An 18735-nucleotide genomic window follows, 5' to 3' on the forward strand; every position below is an offset into this window, starting at 1 on the left:
GGGCTCTGTCCAGGGCTTCCCTTGAGGACCACTTCTCAGGGGCATGCCACTTGCCTTTCCTGGTGATGGAGGCTCTGCCCTCCAGGGCCAAGGTGACAGCCCTTGACCTGTGGTAAAGGGAACAGGGCTGTCAGTAGAGGCCAGCATTGGTGGGACCGTGGCCACCTCTGGTCTTACAGTGTCCTCCACAGATGTAGAGTCATAGGGAGGGTTGACTTAGCTAGGGGCCAGGCCCAGGATGGTAGCCCTTGGAAGGCAGGGTGGCAGGCAGTGGACATGGGCTCATGTCAGGCTCCAGGTGGGAGTTGGAGGGCGAGGGCAGACTTAGATGTGCCCAGGATGAGTTAGCTGAGAGTATTGGGTAGGGAACTGGCCTGAGAGCAAGTATGAGTGGGCAGGGCCATGAGGCGCCCCAGTTCCAGGGATGGGCTCAGGGAAGGGAGCTGGTGAGGGGTCATTGGAGAAACTGGGAATTGTGTAGCTGGCAAAACAGAGATGAGCAAGACGACCAGGGCTGAGACCAGGAAGGAGGCAGAGCTGGAGTTGTTTGAAGAACCGTGGTTGTTAACCTGGGACTAAGCTTAAAGTTCTTGGGCTCGCTTCCTTAAGCCACACCTGAAATGGGAAGGACATGGCTGGACACAGGTGTGGGGTTCCGACCCCACCCACCCCCGCCACACACACCCTTCCTAGCTGACGGTGTTCAAGGACAGCACTTTCTTCACTTTCTTTGGGGTAATGGAGGTGAGCACACCTTCCCAGAATGGGGAGAAGATCCTGGTCTTGAACAGCACGTGGTGGAGAGTGGGCTCTGCCGCTGGCTTTTAAAGCATTCCTGGCTGTGTGATATTGGGCAGGTGATTTGACTCTGTGGGGCCTCTAGGACAATGATGGGGCCTGTCTCGCAGAAGGCGTTGGGAGGGTTAATGAGTTGTTTCATATTAAGAATTGAGAGGGTGGCTGGCACAAAATGGGGGGAAGGAGGTACAATGTTAGTGATGATGACAATGACACTGTCTTGGTCCTGTCTGGTCTGGTGAGGCCAACCTGGTTGGTTAAGGCCTGTAGTACCCTACAGCACCACCAGGTGGCAGGGGCCAGCCACAAGAACCTGTTCCCCCACCCCACCCCCCTCCATAGGAAGCCCTGGGGTTTGTTACCAATGCTCTTTCAGACAGAGGCTTCTGGAACAGAAGAGCAGTGGGGCTTGCCTCCACTTGGAGCCCATACCTCTCCCATGCCTCCTTCAGCCTTCTGCTCTGGGCCAGGCCTGAGTGAAGGGCTGGGGCTCGGGGATGGGGCACATCTGCACAGCTGCCTGGGGAACATGGGCAGGTGCAGAGGAGGGAGGACTTGGACAGGGAGAGATGGGAGTGGAAGGTGACGAGGCAGGACAGTGGTCAGGAGCACATGCTCTGGTTCCTTTCTGTAAAAGGGGTGGCAATAGGCCTTCCTCATGGCTTTGTGAGGCTCTGATGGGAAAAGCCACAAAAGGATTATAACACAGGGCTGGGTATGTGGTTTGTGCTACATAAGTCCCGACACTGGGCAGAGAGGATCTCTAGGTGACCCTGGGAGGGTCCAGGCCCATCTCTGATGGATCAGGAGCCTGGGCCTGGTGTTCACATGTATAACAGCAGGTACCCCTTGGGAAGGGCCTTGGATGCCATCTCCGGCTTGGGGCCTCAAAGATGTGGCCTGATTGGCAGTGCTAGGACTGGCCTCCTCATTTAAGGTATGAAGGGAAGAAGGACATCTGAGAGGATAGCGGTGTCCAGAGCCTGCTGGGGTTGGGGGCTGGTGTGCCCCATGTGTTCCAGTGATGGGTAGGTGTCCGGCTGTGCCCGGTATCAAAGTAGGGGCTGGCATCAGAGTGGGGGATGGGTTGCAGAGGTTGAATAGAAGCAGAGAAGCTGACCCTGTTGGGGTGGAGGGGCCAGCTGGACCCAGGGATCTGGGATATGAGAATGGCTGAGGTCACATTCTGAGCCCCTATAATTGAGGGGCCACAGAAGATAAAGGTCCACAAAGCAGCCAGAGTGAGAGGTATGAACCCCGTCTCCAAGCATGGGAGATCTGAGGAGGGCAGAGGCTGGGGAGCGAAGGAGAGTGGGGTCTTGTGAAGAGGGTTGTCAGGAGGTGGAGCAATGCAGAGCGGCCGAGGAGAGTGGTGGGTACTGGGGAGAGGGAGCCGGGGTCCTGGAGGGAGCAGGCTTGGCGGAGGGCAGGGGCGGATCTCCATGATGGCAGGGTTGGGGAGGTGTGGGTGGACTCAGATGAGCTCCAGGGGCTGAGTCCTGAGTGGAGCTGAGTGTGTGGGCTGACAGGCCCTGCTGGGAGATTGCAGTCTGCTTGTGCTTCTGGCCTTGCCTCTTATGACAGTCTCTCAGTGGGCCTGCAGTGTCTCATCCCTAAGCCACCCCTAGTGTAGATTGGAGGCTTAGCGGGATTTGGAGTACCCCATAAACACAGCCGGTTCCCCCTGACCTCCCTGCTCAATGCCGTGACCAGTGGTCTGTGTTCACAGGATAGTAGAGTTATCCCATAGCCTCTAGGCTGACCCTTAGGGGTGCAGTGAGCCAGGTTGATCTGAGCTCCCTGGGTAGGGGGAACATACCTCTCATCCTCTGCTGATGGGAGGACATGGTCTGCTCTGGTCTTGGGGCTCCCCAGAAAACCTTCAGCTGAAACTAGGGGGAAACCCTTTACCCAAGTGGCTCACCCACCCCCATAGGTGCAGTGGAATCTCTTTGGAGGCTCATTCCCCAGGAAGGGCTCCCAGGACTCTGGCAACAGACGCCTGATCTGCTTTCTGTCCCTGATCCCTAGGAAACCCAAGGGAAACCTACGGACACAGTGACATTCAGTGTCTCCCCTAGTGACTCTGGATGGGCACCAGGCACTTCCAGAATGACCTTCGGGTGTTGGAGGCTGATGGGCTGTTGTGAGAGGATTTGGTTAATGATACTGCAGTGTGTGGCTAGCAGGCCGCAGCCTGCCTGCGTCCAGCCGTCCATGGTTGTGCTCTATGAGGGCACTTCCTGTTCCTGCTGGGGTTGTTGGAGTTGAAGCCCACTTGGGGCTTTGGGCTATTGGAGGCAGCTGGAGCCATTTGTCTTGTGCTGGCTGACTCTCCTCCCAGGTAAGGAGTTTCTTGGCTCTGGCCTATCACTGCAGAGAGCAGTTCTGATTTCTCAATTCAGCAAGGAGTTGGGCTGGTGGAGCCCTGGGAGTGCCAATCCCTGTGGTGGTGGGTTAGCTCCATATGCTCTGAGCCCACGTTAAGACTGTTCAGGCATCTAAGCAGCAGCCCCCATCCCAGAACCTGTAATGTGCTTCGTGCCTTACAGCACGTGCAGGTCCATTATCCAGTGACAGGCCTGGGTGGCCAGCAAAGTAGGTCTACCCTCCATTTCACAGGTGCGGAGCATGCAGCCCACAGTCACACACCTGGAAAGCTATGGGTCTGAGTCTCCACCTCAGGGCCTTTGAGTCTGGCATTCTGTTGACTGTCTCACTCTTGGTTCCTTGCACTTCGGTGACTCTAGCCATTTAGTCCCCAGGCTCCTTGGGAGAGGTGGTCTCTTTGGCTGGCTGTCAGCAGGGCTTAGAACTCATAGAGTCCCAGGCTCTCTGTCCGTTGGTCTTTAGTGCACCCCTGCACCCCTGCCTGGCCTCATACATTGTCATGGAGGGTTTTATCTTTTTTTTTTTCTTTCAGAGATGGGGTTGGGGTCTCACTGTATTTCCCAGGCTGGTCTTGAACTCCTGAGCTCAAGCAATCCTCCCACCTTGGCCTCCCAAAGTGCTGGGATTACAGGCGTGAGTCACCGTGCTCGGCCGGAGGGTTTTAAGTAGTTGCAGCTAGCAGGGCAGGCCTGTACCCTGTACTTGGTGTTTTGAGACTAAAAGGGTTGATTGGGGTACAATGGTGCTGTCCCACCTGATCTAGCCAACCTACTCTCCCACCGTCCTGAGGTGAGCATTTACACGGCATTTACACAGAGGGGTGTTTTGGGTGTCCTTTGCTGCTGGTATCAGAGCACCTTTCTGGTATGAATCCAAAGCCTCTTGTCAACCCAGAGCCACCATGTCACTAGTAACATCAGTTGCGCGTCGCAAGAGACCACCCTGGGGAAAATGAGCGGTCCTTTTGTGAAAGGATGTTGGGGTGGGGCTTGGCCCTGGCATGGTCTTCTCCAGAGAGGTACCTCCTGCTTGGGCACCCAGGCTTTCTCTGGGCCCTTGGCTGGTTTGCAGCCCATTAGGTAGTGGGCCTAGGTTTGCCAAGGCCTCTATAGGCAGAGCAGCATGGAGTGGGGGTACTCAGGTCTCTGCTTAGACCAGCTACTGCCCACAAGTCATGACTAGTTCTTGGTATTTGGGAGCAGGGGCTGTGGTGGCCTCATCCCTGGGCCCCTGAGGATCTGTAGAAGTTTGATGTTGGTGTATCTCTGACCCGGAGTCAGAGTTCTCTCTTTGGGGGTGGAGATGGGATAAGAGCCACAAGCTCACAGCTGCCACCCAGGTGGCAGTGTGTGTCATCACTGATCTCTGCCATGGAGCCAAGAAGAGACCTGCAGCTTTGGACTTGACAAAAAGTGGATCATTCTCAGACATTTGGTGCTCAAGGCATCACGATAGAAGGCTCATGCCCTCATGTGACAGCCTAGTCTTCATGGTAGACTCTCACGCAGGGGTGGTTCTTACGATGAGGCCTCCATAGACCACCCGCTCCCCACCACCTCCACAGAGGCAGGAGGAGCGACAGTGGAGGCTGGTGTGGCCAGTGGGTGAGGCAGGGGAGCAAGTGGGGAAAGGTGGGGTGGGTCCTGGTGTCTGGGGTATCCCCCAAAGCCTGGTATGCCAGGCCAGCCCCTCTTCTGGAGTAAATGGTTCTAGGTGTTTCTACCCAGGCTTGGGTATTCCTGGCATTTATGTGGAGTGGGGATTCTGTTGCCCTTCCTCTGGGAGAGATTCTTTCCCTTGGATGGGCTTGATCAGGTGGGGGCCCCTGGTGTGGCATCCATACACTGACCCTGTCACCCTGGTGATGCTAGGAAGCCCAGAGCTCCCTGAGCATGCCCTCCCTTCTGCACCCTCCTGCCACCGGCTGTTCCTCTGGCAGCTTCTGCTCATGGAGGGGTGGGGGTGGCCTTTATCCCAGTGCAGACTTTCTGGTTGGGGGAGGTCTCTGAATTCTGCCTCCAAGAGCTGGCTTCAGAGACCCCACTGGTACCTCTCCAGGCTGCCTCCTGGAGATCCTGGTGCTAGGAGGGTGTTGTTCAGATATAAATATCATGTTACGTAAAGCCTTGGCTGTTTCCCCCTAAGTGCCTGGGAACACGTATCCAGACTCCCCGGCACATCAGCACATCAGCTGGGCTGGCATCTGAGGGACTGCGTGCACCCCGTGGGCCTTGTTGAGGGCCGTTTCGTGTTGGGTGTGTTTACCAACCCAGTAGTGGTTCTTGCAGCCTTTCAGTGCTAAGATGACGGTTGGTTTTGAATCTGCCTTTATGTTGGTGGCAATTCTGACTTGGCAGGTTCATGGTTATTTTAGCCCCACTGGTTTTCCTCATCAGGCCTGTGGTAATGGGAAGAAGGAAACTGGGGTTTTCCTCAGAAGCCACCCTAGGAGGCTGTGGTAAAGCTGATCCACGCATTGGCTGTGGAGTTGCTCTGTCCCCATGTAGACTGCCCAAGTGTGCCCCCAGCTTCATCTAGAACATGCTGTTGACCTTGAGGGAGAGTTGTGTAACCTGCTGGGGCTTCTGGATACCCAGCTTAAGCACCTGCTCACCAACCACTTTCTGAGTCCTGCTCGGTGCCAGGCACTGAGCTGGGAGCCAGGGACTCAACACCGCCCCTGCCTGATGGAGTTCATGGTCTCAAGGGAGATCCAGATGTGAGTCAGATAGTTGCATGTGAATGTGAAGAGTGAACCGATGGGAGGCTTGTGGTGCTTTGGAAGGACAAATGAAGGGGGTGGCCCTAATTGGGAGGCCAGGGGAGGCTTCCTGGAGAAGGCAGCTTCCAGTACTGAGCTTTAAGGTCAGGGAAAGGGGAGGGCAAGAGTCTCCCAGGCCCATTGGAAACAAGGGGTAAAAAAGTTCTGTGGCTGGGGGAATTGACAGAGCTGGGGTGGCTGGATCTTGGAGAGTGAGGGACACCAGAAAAGATGGTGGGGTTAGCCTGGGATGGTAGGGAAAAGAGAGTCATGGACAGGGCCAAGCTGTTGAGTGGGTGAAGTGGCAGGACCTGGAGTTGCATGGAACATGGGGCAAAGGAGAGGAACATCCATGTTGGCATTGGATGGCTCACTCTGCAAAGACCTCATGTGCTTAACTTAGCATCCGCACAGCACCTCTTACACATAGGTGCTATGGTACAGATGGAGAAACTGAGGCTCAATGTGGTTAAGATGTTTGCTCAGGATGGATGTGGTGGCTCACGGCCGTAATCTCAGCACCTTGGGAGGCCGAGGCAGGCAGATCACCTGAGGTCAGGAGTTTGAGACCAGCCTGGTTAACATGGTGAAACCCCATCTCTACTAAAAATAGAAAAATCAGCTGGACGTAGTGGCACACCTGTAGTCTCAGCTACTCAGGAGGCTGAGGCAGGAGAATCTCTTGAACCCAGGAGACGGAGGCTGCAATGAGCTGAGGTCACACCACTGCACTCCAGCCTGGGCGACAGAGCGAGACTCCGTCTCTCAAAAAAGGTCATGGGGTGAGCCCAGGCAGGAGGCTTGGGGTCCGAATGCAGGCCTGACTGCTTCCTAAGAGTGTCTTAGCTTTCTGCTCATCTGCCCCCGCACACGTCCTCCCTGTATGGCAGTGGCATCGTATTGACATTTGAAGGGTTTTGTTTTCCATTGGTTTCTTTAAAGAAAGCATATCGGACAGACCAAAGGCTATGTTTGTATGTTCGAGTACTCTATTCTGCTCCGGCTTGACCGCTTGGTGCTGTGGGAGAGGATGGAGGAATCGTCTGCTGCCCCTGGTTTTTGCATCTATTACTGTCTGCCTGTCTTCCACTGCCTGCCCTTGGCTCTGAACAGGCCTTTTCCTGTTTTTCGATTGTGCCCCTCTCCTGGGAAATCCTCGTTGGGTTCCCCACAGCTCCTTTGAGCAATGACCATCCTGACCCAGCCCCATCAGGCCTGTGCTGAGCCTCAATTGGCCCTGATTGCCCGTCTTGGGCTTCAGCTGTGCTCCCTGTGCCTCCCAGCCAGCACCTGACTGATGTCCTTCCCCCAGTGCACAGTGCAGCAGTGAACGGGCTCTCTTTCCACCCGTCGGGAAACTACCTGATCACAGCCTCCAGTGACTCAACCCTGAAGATCCTGGACCTGATGGAGGGTCGGCTGCTCTACACACTCCACGGGCATCAGGTGAGAGGTGTCGGCCGGGTGCTGAGTGGTGTGGAGTGGTGGTACCCTCACTGTCTGGGCAGTGGGCAAGATGCAGAAACAGGCTTGTCACCCACACGGCCTGCAGGGAGATGGATGGAGGCATTTCCATGTGACCTGGGCAGATTGCTGGGCCTGGGACTGGTGCAGCTGAGAAGGGTATATAAGTGTTGAATTGGGCAGGGGTTGGGGGCTGCATCTGGGCATGGTTAGCAAGCTGCCCCTTAGGGGCCTGAATGGAATCTGTGCCCTAATGGCCTCAGCCATCCCTTGGTCCAGAGGTTGAGTTGAGTCTTGGAACCCGTGCTCTGAGTTGATATCAGGGTTTCATGGAGGCCCTCGGACTGGCAGACATCAGTGTGTCTAGAGACTGAGGCAACCTCACGTGTCTTGAAGAGGCTGGGATGAAGAAGGGAAATCTTCTTCATGTTTGTCGTTTGAGAATTCCTGGAATGGAATCAAGGAAGCAGAGGCCTCCTTTCTCAGTGAGCTTCAAAGCATCCGGTTCCCTGGTCTCCCTGGGTGGGCTGGGTCCCTGGGGGCCGGCTGTGGGGAGTAGGCCACATGCAGTTCTCTCCAGGAGCTGGCCTGCGTCCGGGCCTTTCACATCTAGTACTTCCACTAGGAAGTAGTGTCCGAGCCCTCCTGATCAGAGCAGTCATCAGAATGTCTCCTGTTGGGGCGTAGTCACCATGCCCACTTGAGATGGGAGGTCTGGAGTCCACTGAATTCAAGTCTGTCCCTAATCTGCCTGCCAGGCTGAGGGAGGCCCTGGGGGTGCTTATGTGTCTTGGACCATCAGCTAGGTCTGAGATGTCTAGCCTGGTGCTTTCTGAGCTGTTGTTTGGGTTTCCACTGCCATCTGAGTTAGGGTACCTGGGGGCCATTTGGCTATGACTAGGGGATGGGGACATAGGCCTTTTCTTCTGTTTCCTCAAGGTCTGGAGGCTGCTTGCCGCCCCCAGCCTTGTTGTGACCCCTTGCCTTCCCTGTCAGAGACATATCCAGTGCGCAGGACTAGTGGGCCTGTTCTCCCTGGGCCAGCACATCCAGAGGGGGTGGCTGCTGGCCCTGGTGTAAGCCTGTTCACAAGCCAAGCCCTTGGACAGCCAGTTATACAGTTTCATGTGTAACTGTTTGGGATCTTAGGCCCAGGAGGGCATTTGAAAATCATGTGAATGCTGCTACTGCTCCTGCTCCCCTAAAAAAGAAAAAAAAAACTCAGAAACAGTTTGAAACAGATGCCTATCAAGTGATCACATCTTTTTGTGAGTGTTCTTTAAACAGCTAACTCACACTTAGCCTGAGAACACTTGAATGTGGGATCTAAAATGTCATTCCTGGTGTTCTGGCATCACATCCGGCACATAAACGAAAGCTATTGACATTGTTCTCTCCGGGAAGTGAAGCAAGGACCATGGCGCATTCCGTTGTGTGGTCGCTTGTCTGCTGTTAAACCTAGAGATATGGGAACCAGGCTGAGGGACAGCTGATGGTTTGGGGTGTGGATAGGGCTGGGTCATTTCTTCTTCAGGGCACCAGGCTCACAATGCCCAGAGGAAAGGAGAAGAAGAGAAACGAACCGACCTCTGTTCATTTTGCCATCTGTCTGTTTGTTCATTCATCATCGGCTCTCTAGCTCACGGGGCTGGGCACCAGGGATAAGAAATGGATGTTATAGCTCTACTTCCTGGGCTTCCTGGCCTGGGAAGAGGGGGACTCCACAGGGAGGCTGACAGAGCTAAAGGCAGCATGAGATGAGTTAGGCTGGCTGAGAGGTAGGCTGAGTCTTAGAAAGTACTTGGAGGGCAGGGGAAGGTGGGTAGGCCCTGCCCATCTCCCAGGGTACAGCTCAGATGAAGGTGGGAGTCAGGGTATGCGGCTCAAATTATTTTCTGCTCCCAGCCCCCTAAACTCCCTATCAAATACAGGAACTTAGGATTGATTTACCACAAGTTTTAGGGGCTCTTCATCCTGGGATACCGACGACACCCAGCCCCTCTGTGGGGTACTCCAGGTATCCAGGTGTAGGAACCCCTGGGCCTGGCTTGCTCAGGGTTCTGCAAACTGATTCAGGAAGACAAATTGCCCAGGGTCACCCTGACTCTGCCCCCACCTCTGCACTTGCTTTAATTCTTGCTCCTTTCTAGAGGTTGATTCTCTCCCATCCCTCCTCTTTAAGACCCATGGTGAGACCAACCATGCACTCCAACTGGTGGTGGCAACTCAATACTGGGTTCTACAGCTGGCCTGGGTTGAAAGGTCCCGATGCGGACAAACCTGGCCTGATTCCTGTGCCCCTCCCACCTGCAGTGTGGGGTTGCTGCCTTGAGAGGGCTTTCTTTTGGGGTCCTTACTAATGATGTACAGCAGCATGATTGAAGAGCCAGGCTGAGGGCTGAGGTAGGGGTGTGAGTGTGTGAGTACGTATGGGGCAGGGATGCCCAAGAGAAGGCCTTATTTACTTCCAGCAAAGACCAGCTCACTTCCATACCACAGCCTGGCACCCCTGGGACCCAGGTCTGCCAGGGTTTGCTGTGGCTCCTTGTCATGCTTAGCTCTGCCCCTGGGTTTGGAGTGATTCAGAGTCAGCTAATGGGCCAGGCGTGGTAGCTCACTCCTGTCATCCCAGCACTTTGTGGGGAGCCTGAAGTGGGAGGATTGCTTGAGCCTGGGAAGCTGGGGCTGCAGTGATCTGTGATTGTGCCACTGTACTCCAGCCTGGGTGACAAAGCAAGACACTGTCTCAAAACAGAAAAACCCCCAAAAAACAGAGTCAGCTAATGTTGGCTTCCTAAGGGAGCATAGTGCAATCGAGCAGCCTTAATTTGGGCATTTGGTTAAGATAGGGGTCCACTGGCTGGGCAGAATACCTAGTGCTTATGGAGATCTGTGGCTAGGATCAGAGGCAGCTTTGCTCCAGCCGGGGGTAGAAATCCGTAGGGGCTGGGCCTGTGTTGTCACCCAACTGGTTCTGAGGATGTTCATTACTGATGAGGGCCTGGCTGGGGGCCACATCACAGGGGCCTGCTGACAAAGGGGCTGGGTTCCGCCTGGGCACTCTGCAGTGGGTGTAGAGTCCTCATGGGCTCCCATTCACCCAGACCTTCCAGGAAGATGTGCAGCTGGTTCTTTGGTGACTTCATCTTTCACATTCTGTTCCGGGAGGTGACGATGTGGTAGGATCCTGGTGGCCAAGGGCCTGATGGAGAGCAGCTGCTATCAGCCACTTCCTGAGTTGTGTGGCTGAGCAGCCCAAGGCTCCCGAGTGGGTCTCGGGTGCCTGGGGCTTCTGTCCTATGGAAAAGGAGGATGGCAGGTTGGAAAGCATTTTTTTTTTTTTTTTTTTAGTCCAGGTGGTGAAAATGAGAGCTGTCTGGATTAGTAGGGGGTCTTATGACTTCTAGGGTGCCAGAGCTGGGACAAGTACCTGTGTCTATGCAGTTTCTATCACATGTACATATGACTTTTAAAATTCCATTTGTAATTTCACTCTTGTTTCTTTCATTCATTCATTCAGAGACGGAGTCTCGCCCTGTCGCCCAGGCTGGAGTGCAGTGGTGCGATCTCAGCTCACTGCAACCTCCACCTCCCAGGTTCAAGCGATTCTCCTGCCTCAGCCTCCCAAGTAGCTGGGATTACAGGAACCTGCCACCACACCTGGCTAATTTTTGTATTTTTAGTAGAGACAGGGTTTCACCATGTTGGCCAGGCTGGTCTCAAACTCCTGACCTCAGGTGATCCACCTGCCTTGGCCTCCCAAAGTGCTGGGATTACAGGCCTGAGCCACTGCATTCAGCCTTCTTGTTTTTATTTACTTATATATCTTTACTGGGGTAGCATATATGTATATAATTCACCATCTTTACCATTTTTAAGTGTACAGTTCAGTGGTAATAAGTATATTTATATTCTCTTTTTTTTTAACCCCTTCATTCCCTGGCTCCCCTTCCTCATCCCAGCCCTGGTAACCACCAGTCTACTCTGTCTTCATGAGATCCACGTAACTCCCACAGATGTCACTCCTGTGTTTAGCTCACAGGTCTGGGTAGGGTACCAGCAGGCTTATGTCGGCTTGTGTCCCCATCTTGCTGCTACATGACCCCATTCTGATCCAGCAGAAAGGAGCCCCATGAAACTTTGGTTTGGATGCAGAGGACCTGCTGTGTCCTCAGAGTTGGCTTGGGAGAGCTGCGAGAGAGAGGGCCACTGCCTCTTAGGGCTGGTGGGACAGCTTCTATTTCTGCATCTGAGAAGTGGACAGTGCAGGCTGGGGGTGAGCAGCAGTGAGGTCAGCCACAGGGAGCTGCTGTGGGACGAGGCAGACCTTGACCTGGGCATGGGGGCTCTGCGGGTGCCAGGAGAAGGGCCCCAGCAAGCCCTCTGGGGAAACTGTGGGGGAGGTTTGGGGTAGAAAAAGGAGGGTCAGGGTGCAGTGCTGTTGGGCTGCAACTCTATTGTCTGAGTTGAGGCCAAACTCACCCCGATGTACCTTTCAGTTGTCTCCTAAGGTACAGGGAGCGCCAGGACAGAGGGACTTGCCAAGTGCCAGCTAAGATGATTATCACCCAGTGTAGCCCTGGGTCTCCTGGGCTGGACCTGTGTGCTGGTGTTGAGGGCAGCTTATCAGCCAGGAGTCAGCGTGCAGGTGGTTTGGTGGCTCTCTGGCACATGAGTGGCACACATGGGCCCATTTGAGAGGCCGTTTGTTTGGGCAGGCTCATTTTGTGAGAGTAAGGGGTTATTTTAGTCTGTTCTGTGCTGTCGTAATAAAATACTGGAGACTGGGTAACTTATCAAGAACAGAAAGTTATTTCTCAGTTCCAGATGATGGAAGTCCCAGATCAAGGTACTAGCCTTGGGGAAGGCTGCCCTCTGCTTCTGAGATGGGGCTTGAATGCTGCATCCTCTGAGGGGAGTAACACTGTCCTCACATGCAGAAGGTGGAAGGGCAGAAAGGACCAAACTCCCTTTGTCAAGCCCTTTCATAAGTGCACCTAATCCCCTTCATGAGGGCGGAGCCCTTGTGACTCAATCACTTCCCAAAGGCCACACCTCCCAACACTGTTACCTTGGGGATTCAATTTCTCTTTCTTTCTTTCTTTCTTTCTTTTTCTTTTTCTTTTTTTTCTTTCTTTCTTTTTCTTTATTTTCTTTCCTTTCTTTCCTTCCTTTCTCTTTCTTTCTTTCTTTCTTTCTTTCTTTCTTTTCTTTTTCTTTCTTTCTTTCTTTCTTTCTTTCTCTTTCTTTCTTTCTTTTCTTTCTTCTCTTTCTTTCTTTTCTTTCTTTCTTTCTTTTTTGATGGAGTCTCACTCTGTTGCCGAGGCTGGAGTGCAGTGGCGCGATCTCGGCTCACTGCAACCTCCGTCTCCCGGGTTCAAGCAATCCTCCCACCTCAGTGTCCTGAGTAGCTGGGATTACAGGAGCACGCCACCACACCCAGCTAATTTTTTGTGTTTTTAGTGGACACAGGGTTTCACCATGTTGGCCAGGCTGGTCTCGAACTCCTGACCTCAAGTGATCCACCTTCTCCAAAGTGCTGGGATTACAGGCGTGAGCCACCATGCCTGGCTGGGGATTCAATTTCAATATCAATTTTGGTGGGGACAAAAACATTCATTCCCTGGCTTGGGGACTCTGGGTGACAAAGGGCCCTCTGTCTCTCAAATCTGCCCATCCTGAGACGAGAGTGGACAGATGGGGGAGGTGCTGCCTGCAGGGTATGGTGCATTGCCCTCCTTCCACAGCCTTTGCCCTGGGAACACCAGAGCCTGCATCGGTCACCTTTGCAAACATCTTTGATTGAGGCCAAGTGCTGGGATATGTTCAGTTGGGGAGGTTACACAGCCTTGTCTGGTGGGGGATGATACTTAGCTTTCTCAGGAAAACCCCAGTATTTTTAGGAACAAACAGTTTGTACCCCCCCATTTCTGGTTTTGAAAAACCATGGGTCCTCTCCCATCTTGTTCATCTGAAACAGCCTGAGCTTCAGGAGGGGAGGAATGGGCTTGGGCACTGGGTCAGATGATTCCAGTGTTGCCTCTTTTTATGTGACATTGGGCAAGACCTTGACTTTGCTGAGCCTCTTTTCTTATCTGTGAGACTGACATCCCATTGTCTGTCTCATAGTAGGAGAGGATGTGTCTAAATTTCCCAGCACCGGACACCGTAGGTCCTCATAGATGTTAATCCCTTTCCACTTGAGCTCATGGAAAATGATGTGATGCCGTTTTAGGTGAGAGCTCTTTAAAAGGGCATTAGAGGCCGGGCGCGGTGGCTCACGCCTGTAATCCCAGCACTTTGGGAGGCCGAGGCAGGCGGATCACGAGGTCAGGAGATCGAGACCATACTGGCTAACACGGTGAAACCCCGTCTCTACTAAAAAAAAATACAAAAAAATTAGCCGGGCGAGGTGGCGGGCACCTGTGGTCCCAGCTACTTGGGAGGCTGAGGGAGGCGAATGGCGTGAACCCGGGAGGCGGAGCTTGCAATGAGCCGAAATCGCGCCACTGCACTCCAGCCTGGGCGACAGAGCGGGACTCCATCTCAAAAAAAATAAAAAATAAAAAAATAAAAAATAAATAAAAGGGCATTAGAAGTTTCTGTTGTGGACACGGTCCTGGTGATGCTGAGTGGGTGGGCAGTCTCTTTGTTAGGAAAACAAGTCCATGGGGGTGTCTGGTGCCTTAGCCACCCCATTTCTTGCATGGGGCTGTGGCCTCTGCCCCCGGGGTTGGAGGTGCGTGCTTCCTCTCCTGCGCACCTTCGGAATCTCTCAGGGGTTCATCTGCCTTTTACTTTTGCTTAGGGTTGTTGTCTCCCCCAGAACATACTGCTTTGGCTTCTCTTGTCACGCAGCTCATGGAATCTGTCCCCTGGTTGGGGGCTGGGGAGACTCCCTGACCCAGACTCGGTGTCCCCACCAGCTGCCCTCGTGGGTTTGCTTTGCCAGGTGCCTTGGTGTACACGTCCGTGTGCACTGCCCTTTGTCAGGCCTGTCCTTCCAGTCATCTCGAGGACCTGACTCCTGGAGGATGGCTGGTGGATCAGGAGACCCGTGTGGTGGCACTGGTGCCAGGCCCTATTTGAGGCTCTGGAAAGTCTTGGTCAGGGGATGTGACACAACTGTGACGTTAAGCAGGAGGAAAGGGAGTCCCTGCCTCTCACTGGATATCATACAGACTTGGGTTGTCAGAGCTGCAATGGAGCCTTATCATCCCATCTCACCCCCTCGTTTTACAGAAGGGAACACTGGTCAGGAGAGGGAAGGCTTCCCTACCAACTACCACTGTCGTTCAGAGCCTCAGGCCCCGTGTGAGGCCCTCACAGCCCCATGTGTGGCAAGCGTGGGGGGCAGTGTGCTAGAAATACAGATTTATCTTTCTGTATTTTCTGAAACATAATCTTGAGCCACACTTACTTGGTTTAAGTTCTCTAGAGCTATTTGGGAGAGGATGGTGGGCGGGTTGTGGGTGGGGAGTTAAATCTGGTGTTTGTGGCTGTGCAGTTGGTGTGCATGTCGCTGTAGAGTGACTGAGCTGCACACGGTGCCATGCGCCCCCGCCACCCTCCCCCCGACCCCATGTGGGTGAGCAGCCCCTGCCCTGGACCCAGACCTGCACAGGCGCTGCTGTCTATGCTCAGGGCTATGCTTTGAGGCTTAGTTGGCAGGAACTTGCAAGCTCAGAGTAGGGGACCCACTGATGCTTACAGGGTGCTTGTGCCATGCTGGGCCCTAGGTTGAGGTTGGGATAGCAGCAGCAAAAGGGACGCACCCTCAAGGAGGGGAGGTGGCTGTGTGACAGTGGCTGGGCCGGTGGGCCGTCCCTCTGTCCACCCCAGGTGGAAGGCAGCTCTGGGAATGGGCCACCTCTCCCTTGTTTCTGTGATAGCTCTGTGGCTCCTGTCTAGGCATTTTGGAGGACTGTTTTGATGCTTGGGAGGGTCACACCTAGCTTGGGTGGTCGGGCACCTCCTGTGAGAGGTGAGAGGACATGCAGAGAGAGAACAGCTCATTTATTTCACACTAAGAAACCGAGAGGTCGGCCTGGCCCTTTGTCCCCTGCCAGCAGCCCAGAGTTGAGGGCTGGGAGCAGGTGTCTTCAGCCAGGGTCAGGAGGTCACTCCGTGTCCGTGGAGTTATGATGGCCTCCTATGGGCCCCACTCAGCCCCGAGAGCCCAGTTCACAGCAGACCCTGGTAAGTGAGTGCAGAAGCCTCTTGGTGGGGCTCTGGAAGAAGCATCCCAGTGGGCTGGATTGTTGTTTCTCTGTCTGAGCACAGGGGTTGGAGACCACAGCACTCACTCCAGAGGCCTGTTGGGCCTCCTTAGTCCCATTCTCTGTGTGATGGCCACTCTGCTTTCACCTCTGACTGAGGGGCATGTGGTGTGACAATCCTATTTGTTCACTGGAAGACCGTGCATATGAGAGCCAACACAAAATATTTTGCAGCTCTTGAGAGGTGGTGGTGGGTTTGCCAGCATAGCTGTTGTGGGCACGCAGTCAGAGTTCAGGCACACAGGGGCCTCCGAGAGTCAGGGGGGAGAAGGTGAGGAGGATGAGGAGAGCAGTGAGGTCAGTGTGAGCTGTCGGAGCAGCAGAGCGAGAGCCAGCACGACTGTGAAATCTAAACACCATGGGCTCCTTTGTTTTGCCTTAAAAAAAAAAAATCTTTCTCTGTTGATACTTTGTTGTTTGAAGAAAGCAGGCAGTGTGGGTCCTTTTTAGGTCTGGAAATTGGCAACAGAAGGTGATGTGTGGTAAAATGACTGGATGTGGGTCCAGCCAAGCTCCAGGGCCAGGTATGGCCCAGTTAGCAAGGAGAGTAGCAGGGAGGCCAGGCTGTGTCTGGATTCATGACTGGTTAAGCAGGACCATCTCCCTGAAGACTCTGCTTGGTCTTTCAAGGGAGGGAGGGAGGCCCTTATTGAGCCTGTGAGGCATCCCTGCTAATGGACCTGGCCTGGAGTCAGAGGGAGACTGGGGCTTCCCACAGGTGGGTGCCTCTGGTAGCTGGGGGCAGGCCGGCATCCACACTGCTGAAGGCCCAGCCAGGAGCCGCTGCTCAGAGGAGTCCTCAGGGGTGTGCAGAGACACCCAGAGACAGGTCTTGCCTTTGGAGAGGATGGACTTGGCAACATCCCTGCCCCAAGTGGATACCCTGATGCATGAAGAGTGATTGATTAAATAAAAGGAATAAGCCATCATGAGGGTAGAACAGTCTCCAAAAACATGTATCATATCTGGCTGCTGGCAATGGTAAGAAGAGACTCCTCAAGCACCTATGGTTTGGAAACTTTATTTTATTTTATTTATTTTTGAGACAGAGTCTCGCTCTGTTGCCCAGGGTGGAGTGCAGTAGCATGATCTCGGCTCACTGCAACCTCCATCTCCTGGGTTCAAGTGATTCTTCTGCCTCAGCCTCCCGAGTAGCTGGGATTACAGGTGCACACCACTGCACCTGGCTAATTTTGTATTTTTAGTAGAGGCGGGGTTTCGCTATGTTGACCAGAGTGGTCTCGAACTCCTGACCTCAAATGATCCTCCTGCCTCGGCCTCCCAAAGTACTGGGATTACAGGTGTGAGCCACCATGCCCAGCCTGGAGATTCTAGAATGCACTCCCAAACAACCAATGGGCTGAAGGGGAAATCACAGTGGAAACTAAACATTTGGAAGTGAATGACTGAAAATGTTGCATACTGGAAACTTCCAGGATCTATTGAAGGTATCATCAGAGGCAAATTTGTAGCCTTAAATGGATTTATATAAAACCAAAAAAATTGAAAATACCTGAATTAAGAACTCAGTGCAGGTGACAGCAGAAAGAATATAGAGAAAGAGAGGACCTTTTCTGTCTAGATCATGGTGTTTGAGGAGCACTGGGGCAGGGAGAAGGAGAGAGCCTGGAAGGTCGGCAGGGGCCAAAGTAGTCTGGGGCCTCCAGACTAGGCCCTGAAGCATGTCAGCAGTGGACAGTCTCTTCTACAGTACATGTTGGCTTTGGCCCACAGCAGAGCCCAGGTGTTCTCTGTGCTGTCCTCTGAGTGCCCTGGGCTGCTAGGCAGAGGAACAGGAGCCTTCGTGGAAGGTACCTGGAACAGGGGCTGCGTGGTCCTCTTGGTAAACAGGCACTGTTAGGGAGGACTGCAGATCTGCACAGCTTATCACTTGCTTCATCGCTGGAGCTTCCTGGGGCTTGGTCTCGTGAAGGAGCGCTAGCACTCCTTATCTGCAGGGCTTCCAACGCCTGCGCTCTGGTCCTGACCCCTGCTGAGCTGAAGGCTTTGTTGGTTCTGCTGCTGTTGCTGCTGCTCTGACTCCACCACGTTTTCCCAACTTGGCCTCTGGTGGTTGAGCCATGACAGGAAAGAAGAGTGACCTGCAAGTATTTGTCCCTTAGTTGCTGTGACTTCTTGGAAACCTGCCATTACTCAGTGAGCTCTTGGCAGGCAAAAGGCCCATCTTTTTTGACATTCCATGTACTGGTTTCCTTCTCTTTTCTCTGTTTCGTCTTTGTTTTTCCTCACAATGAAAGTAGTTTTGTTGTTTGGTGTTCGTATTAATGTAGCAATGCCATATATTCATTATTAAAAAATTCAAAGTAGGCCAGGTGTGGTGGCTCATGCATGTAATCCTAGCATTTTAGGAGGCTGAGGAGGGTGGATCACTTGGGGCCAGAAGTTCCAGACCAGCCTGGCCAACATGGCGAAACCCCATCTCTACTAAAAATATAAAAATTAGCCGGGTGTGGTGGAGGGTGCCTGCAATCTCAGCTACTTGGGAGGCTGAGGCACAAGAATCGCTTGAACCCAGGAGGCAGAGGTTGCAGTGAGCCGAGACTGTACCATTGCTCTCCAGCCTGGGCGATAGAGCCAGACTTTGTCTCAAAAAAAAAAAAAAAAAAAAGGTTCATGGCTGGGTGCGGTGGCCCACGTCCGTAATCCCAGCACTTTGGGAGGCTGAGACGGGTGGATCACGAGGTCAGGAGATCGAGACCATCCTGGCTAACACGGTGAAACCCCGTCTCTAATAAAAATACAAAAAAAATTTAGCCAGGCGTGGTGGCGGGTGCCTGTAATCCCAGCTCCTCGGGAGGCTGAGGCAGGAGAATGGCGTGAGCCCAGGAGGCGGAGCTTGCTGTGAGCCAAGATCGCGCCACTGCACTCCAGCCCGGGCAACAGAGTGAGACTCTGCCTCAAAAAAAAAAAAAGGTTCGGCCGGACGCGGTGGCTCACGCCTGTAATCCCAGCACTTTGGGAGGCCAAGGCGGGCGGATCACGAGGTCAGGAGATCGAGACCATCCTGGCTAACACGGTGAA

General features: G+C 53.7%; 1 protein-coding gene across 3 annotated transcripts in view; it reads left to right on the top strand.

The window, feature by feature from the left end:
- POC1A (POC1 centriolar protein A) overlaps nt 1-18735 on the top strand; it is an 80364-nt gene that overhangs the window by 9098 nt on the left and 52531 nt on the right. For all 3 annotated transcript variants that reach the window (XM_003257151.2, XM_003257152.3, XM_003257150.2), the window contains exon 7: nt 7263-7396. In XM_003257151.2, coding sequence (XP_003257199.1) covers nt 7263-7396 — 134 coding nt within the window. The remainder of the gene's footprint in view (nt 1-7262; nt 7397-18735) is intronic.

Source organism: Nomascus leucogenys, chromosome 4 (assembly GCF_006542625.1).
Source record: "Nomascus leucogenys isolate Asia chromosome 4, Asia_NLE_v1, whole genome shotgun sequence".
Taxonomy (NCBI): domain Eukaryota; kingdom Metazoa; phylum Chordata; class Mammalia; order Primates; family Hylobatidae; genus Nomascus; species Nomascus leucogenys.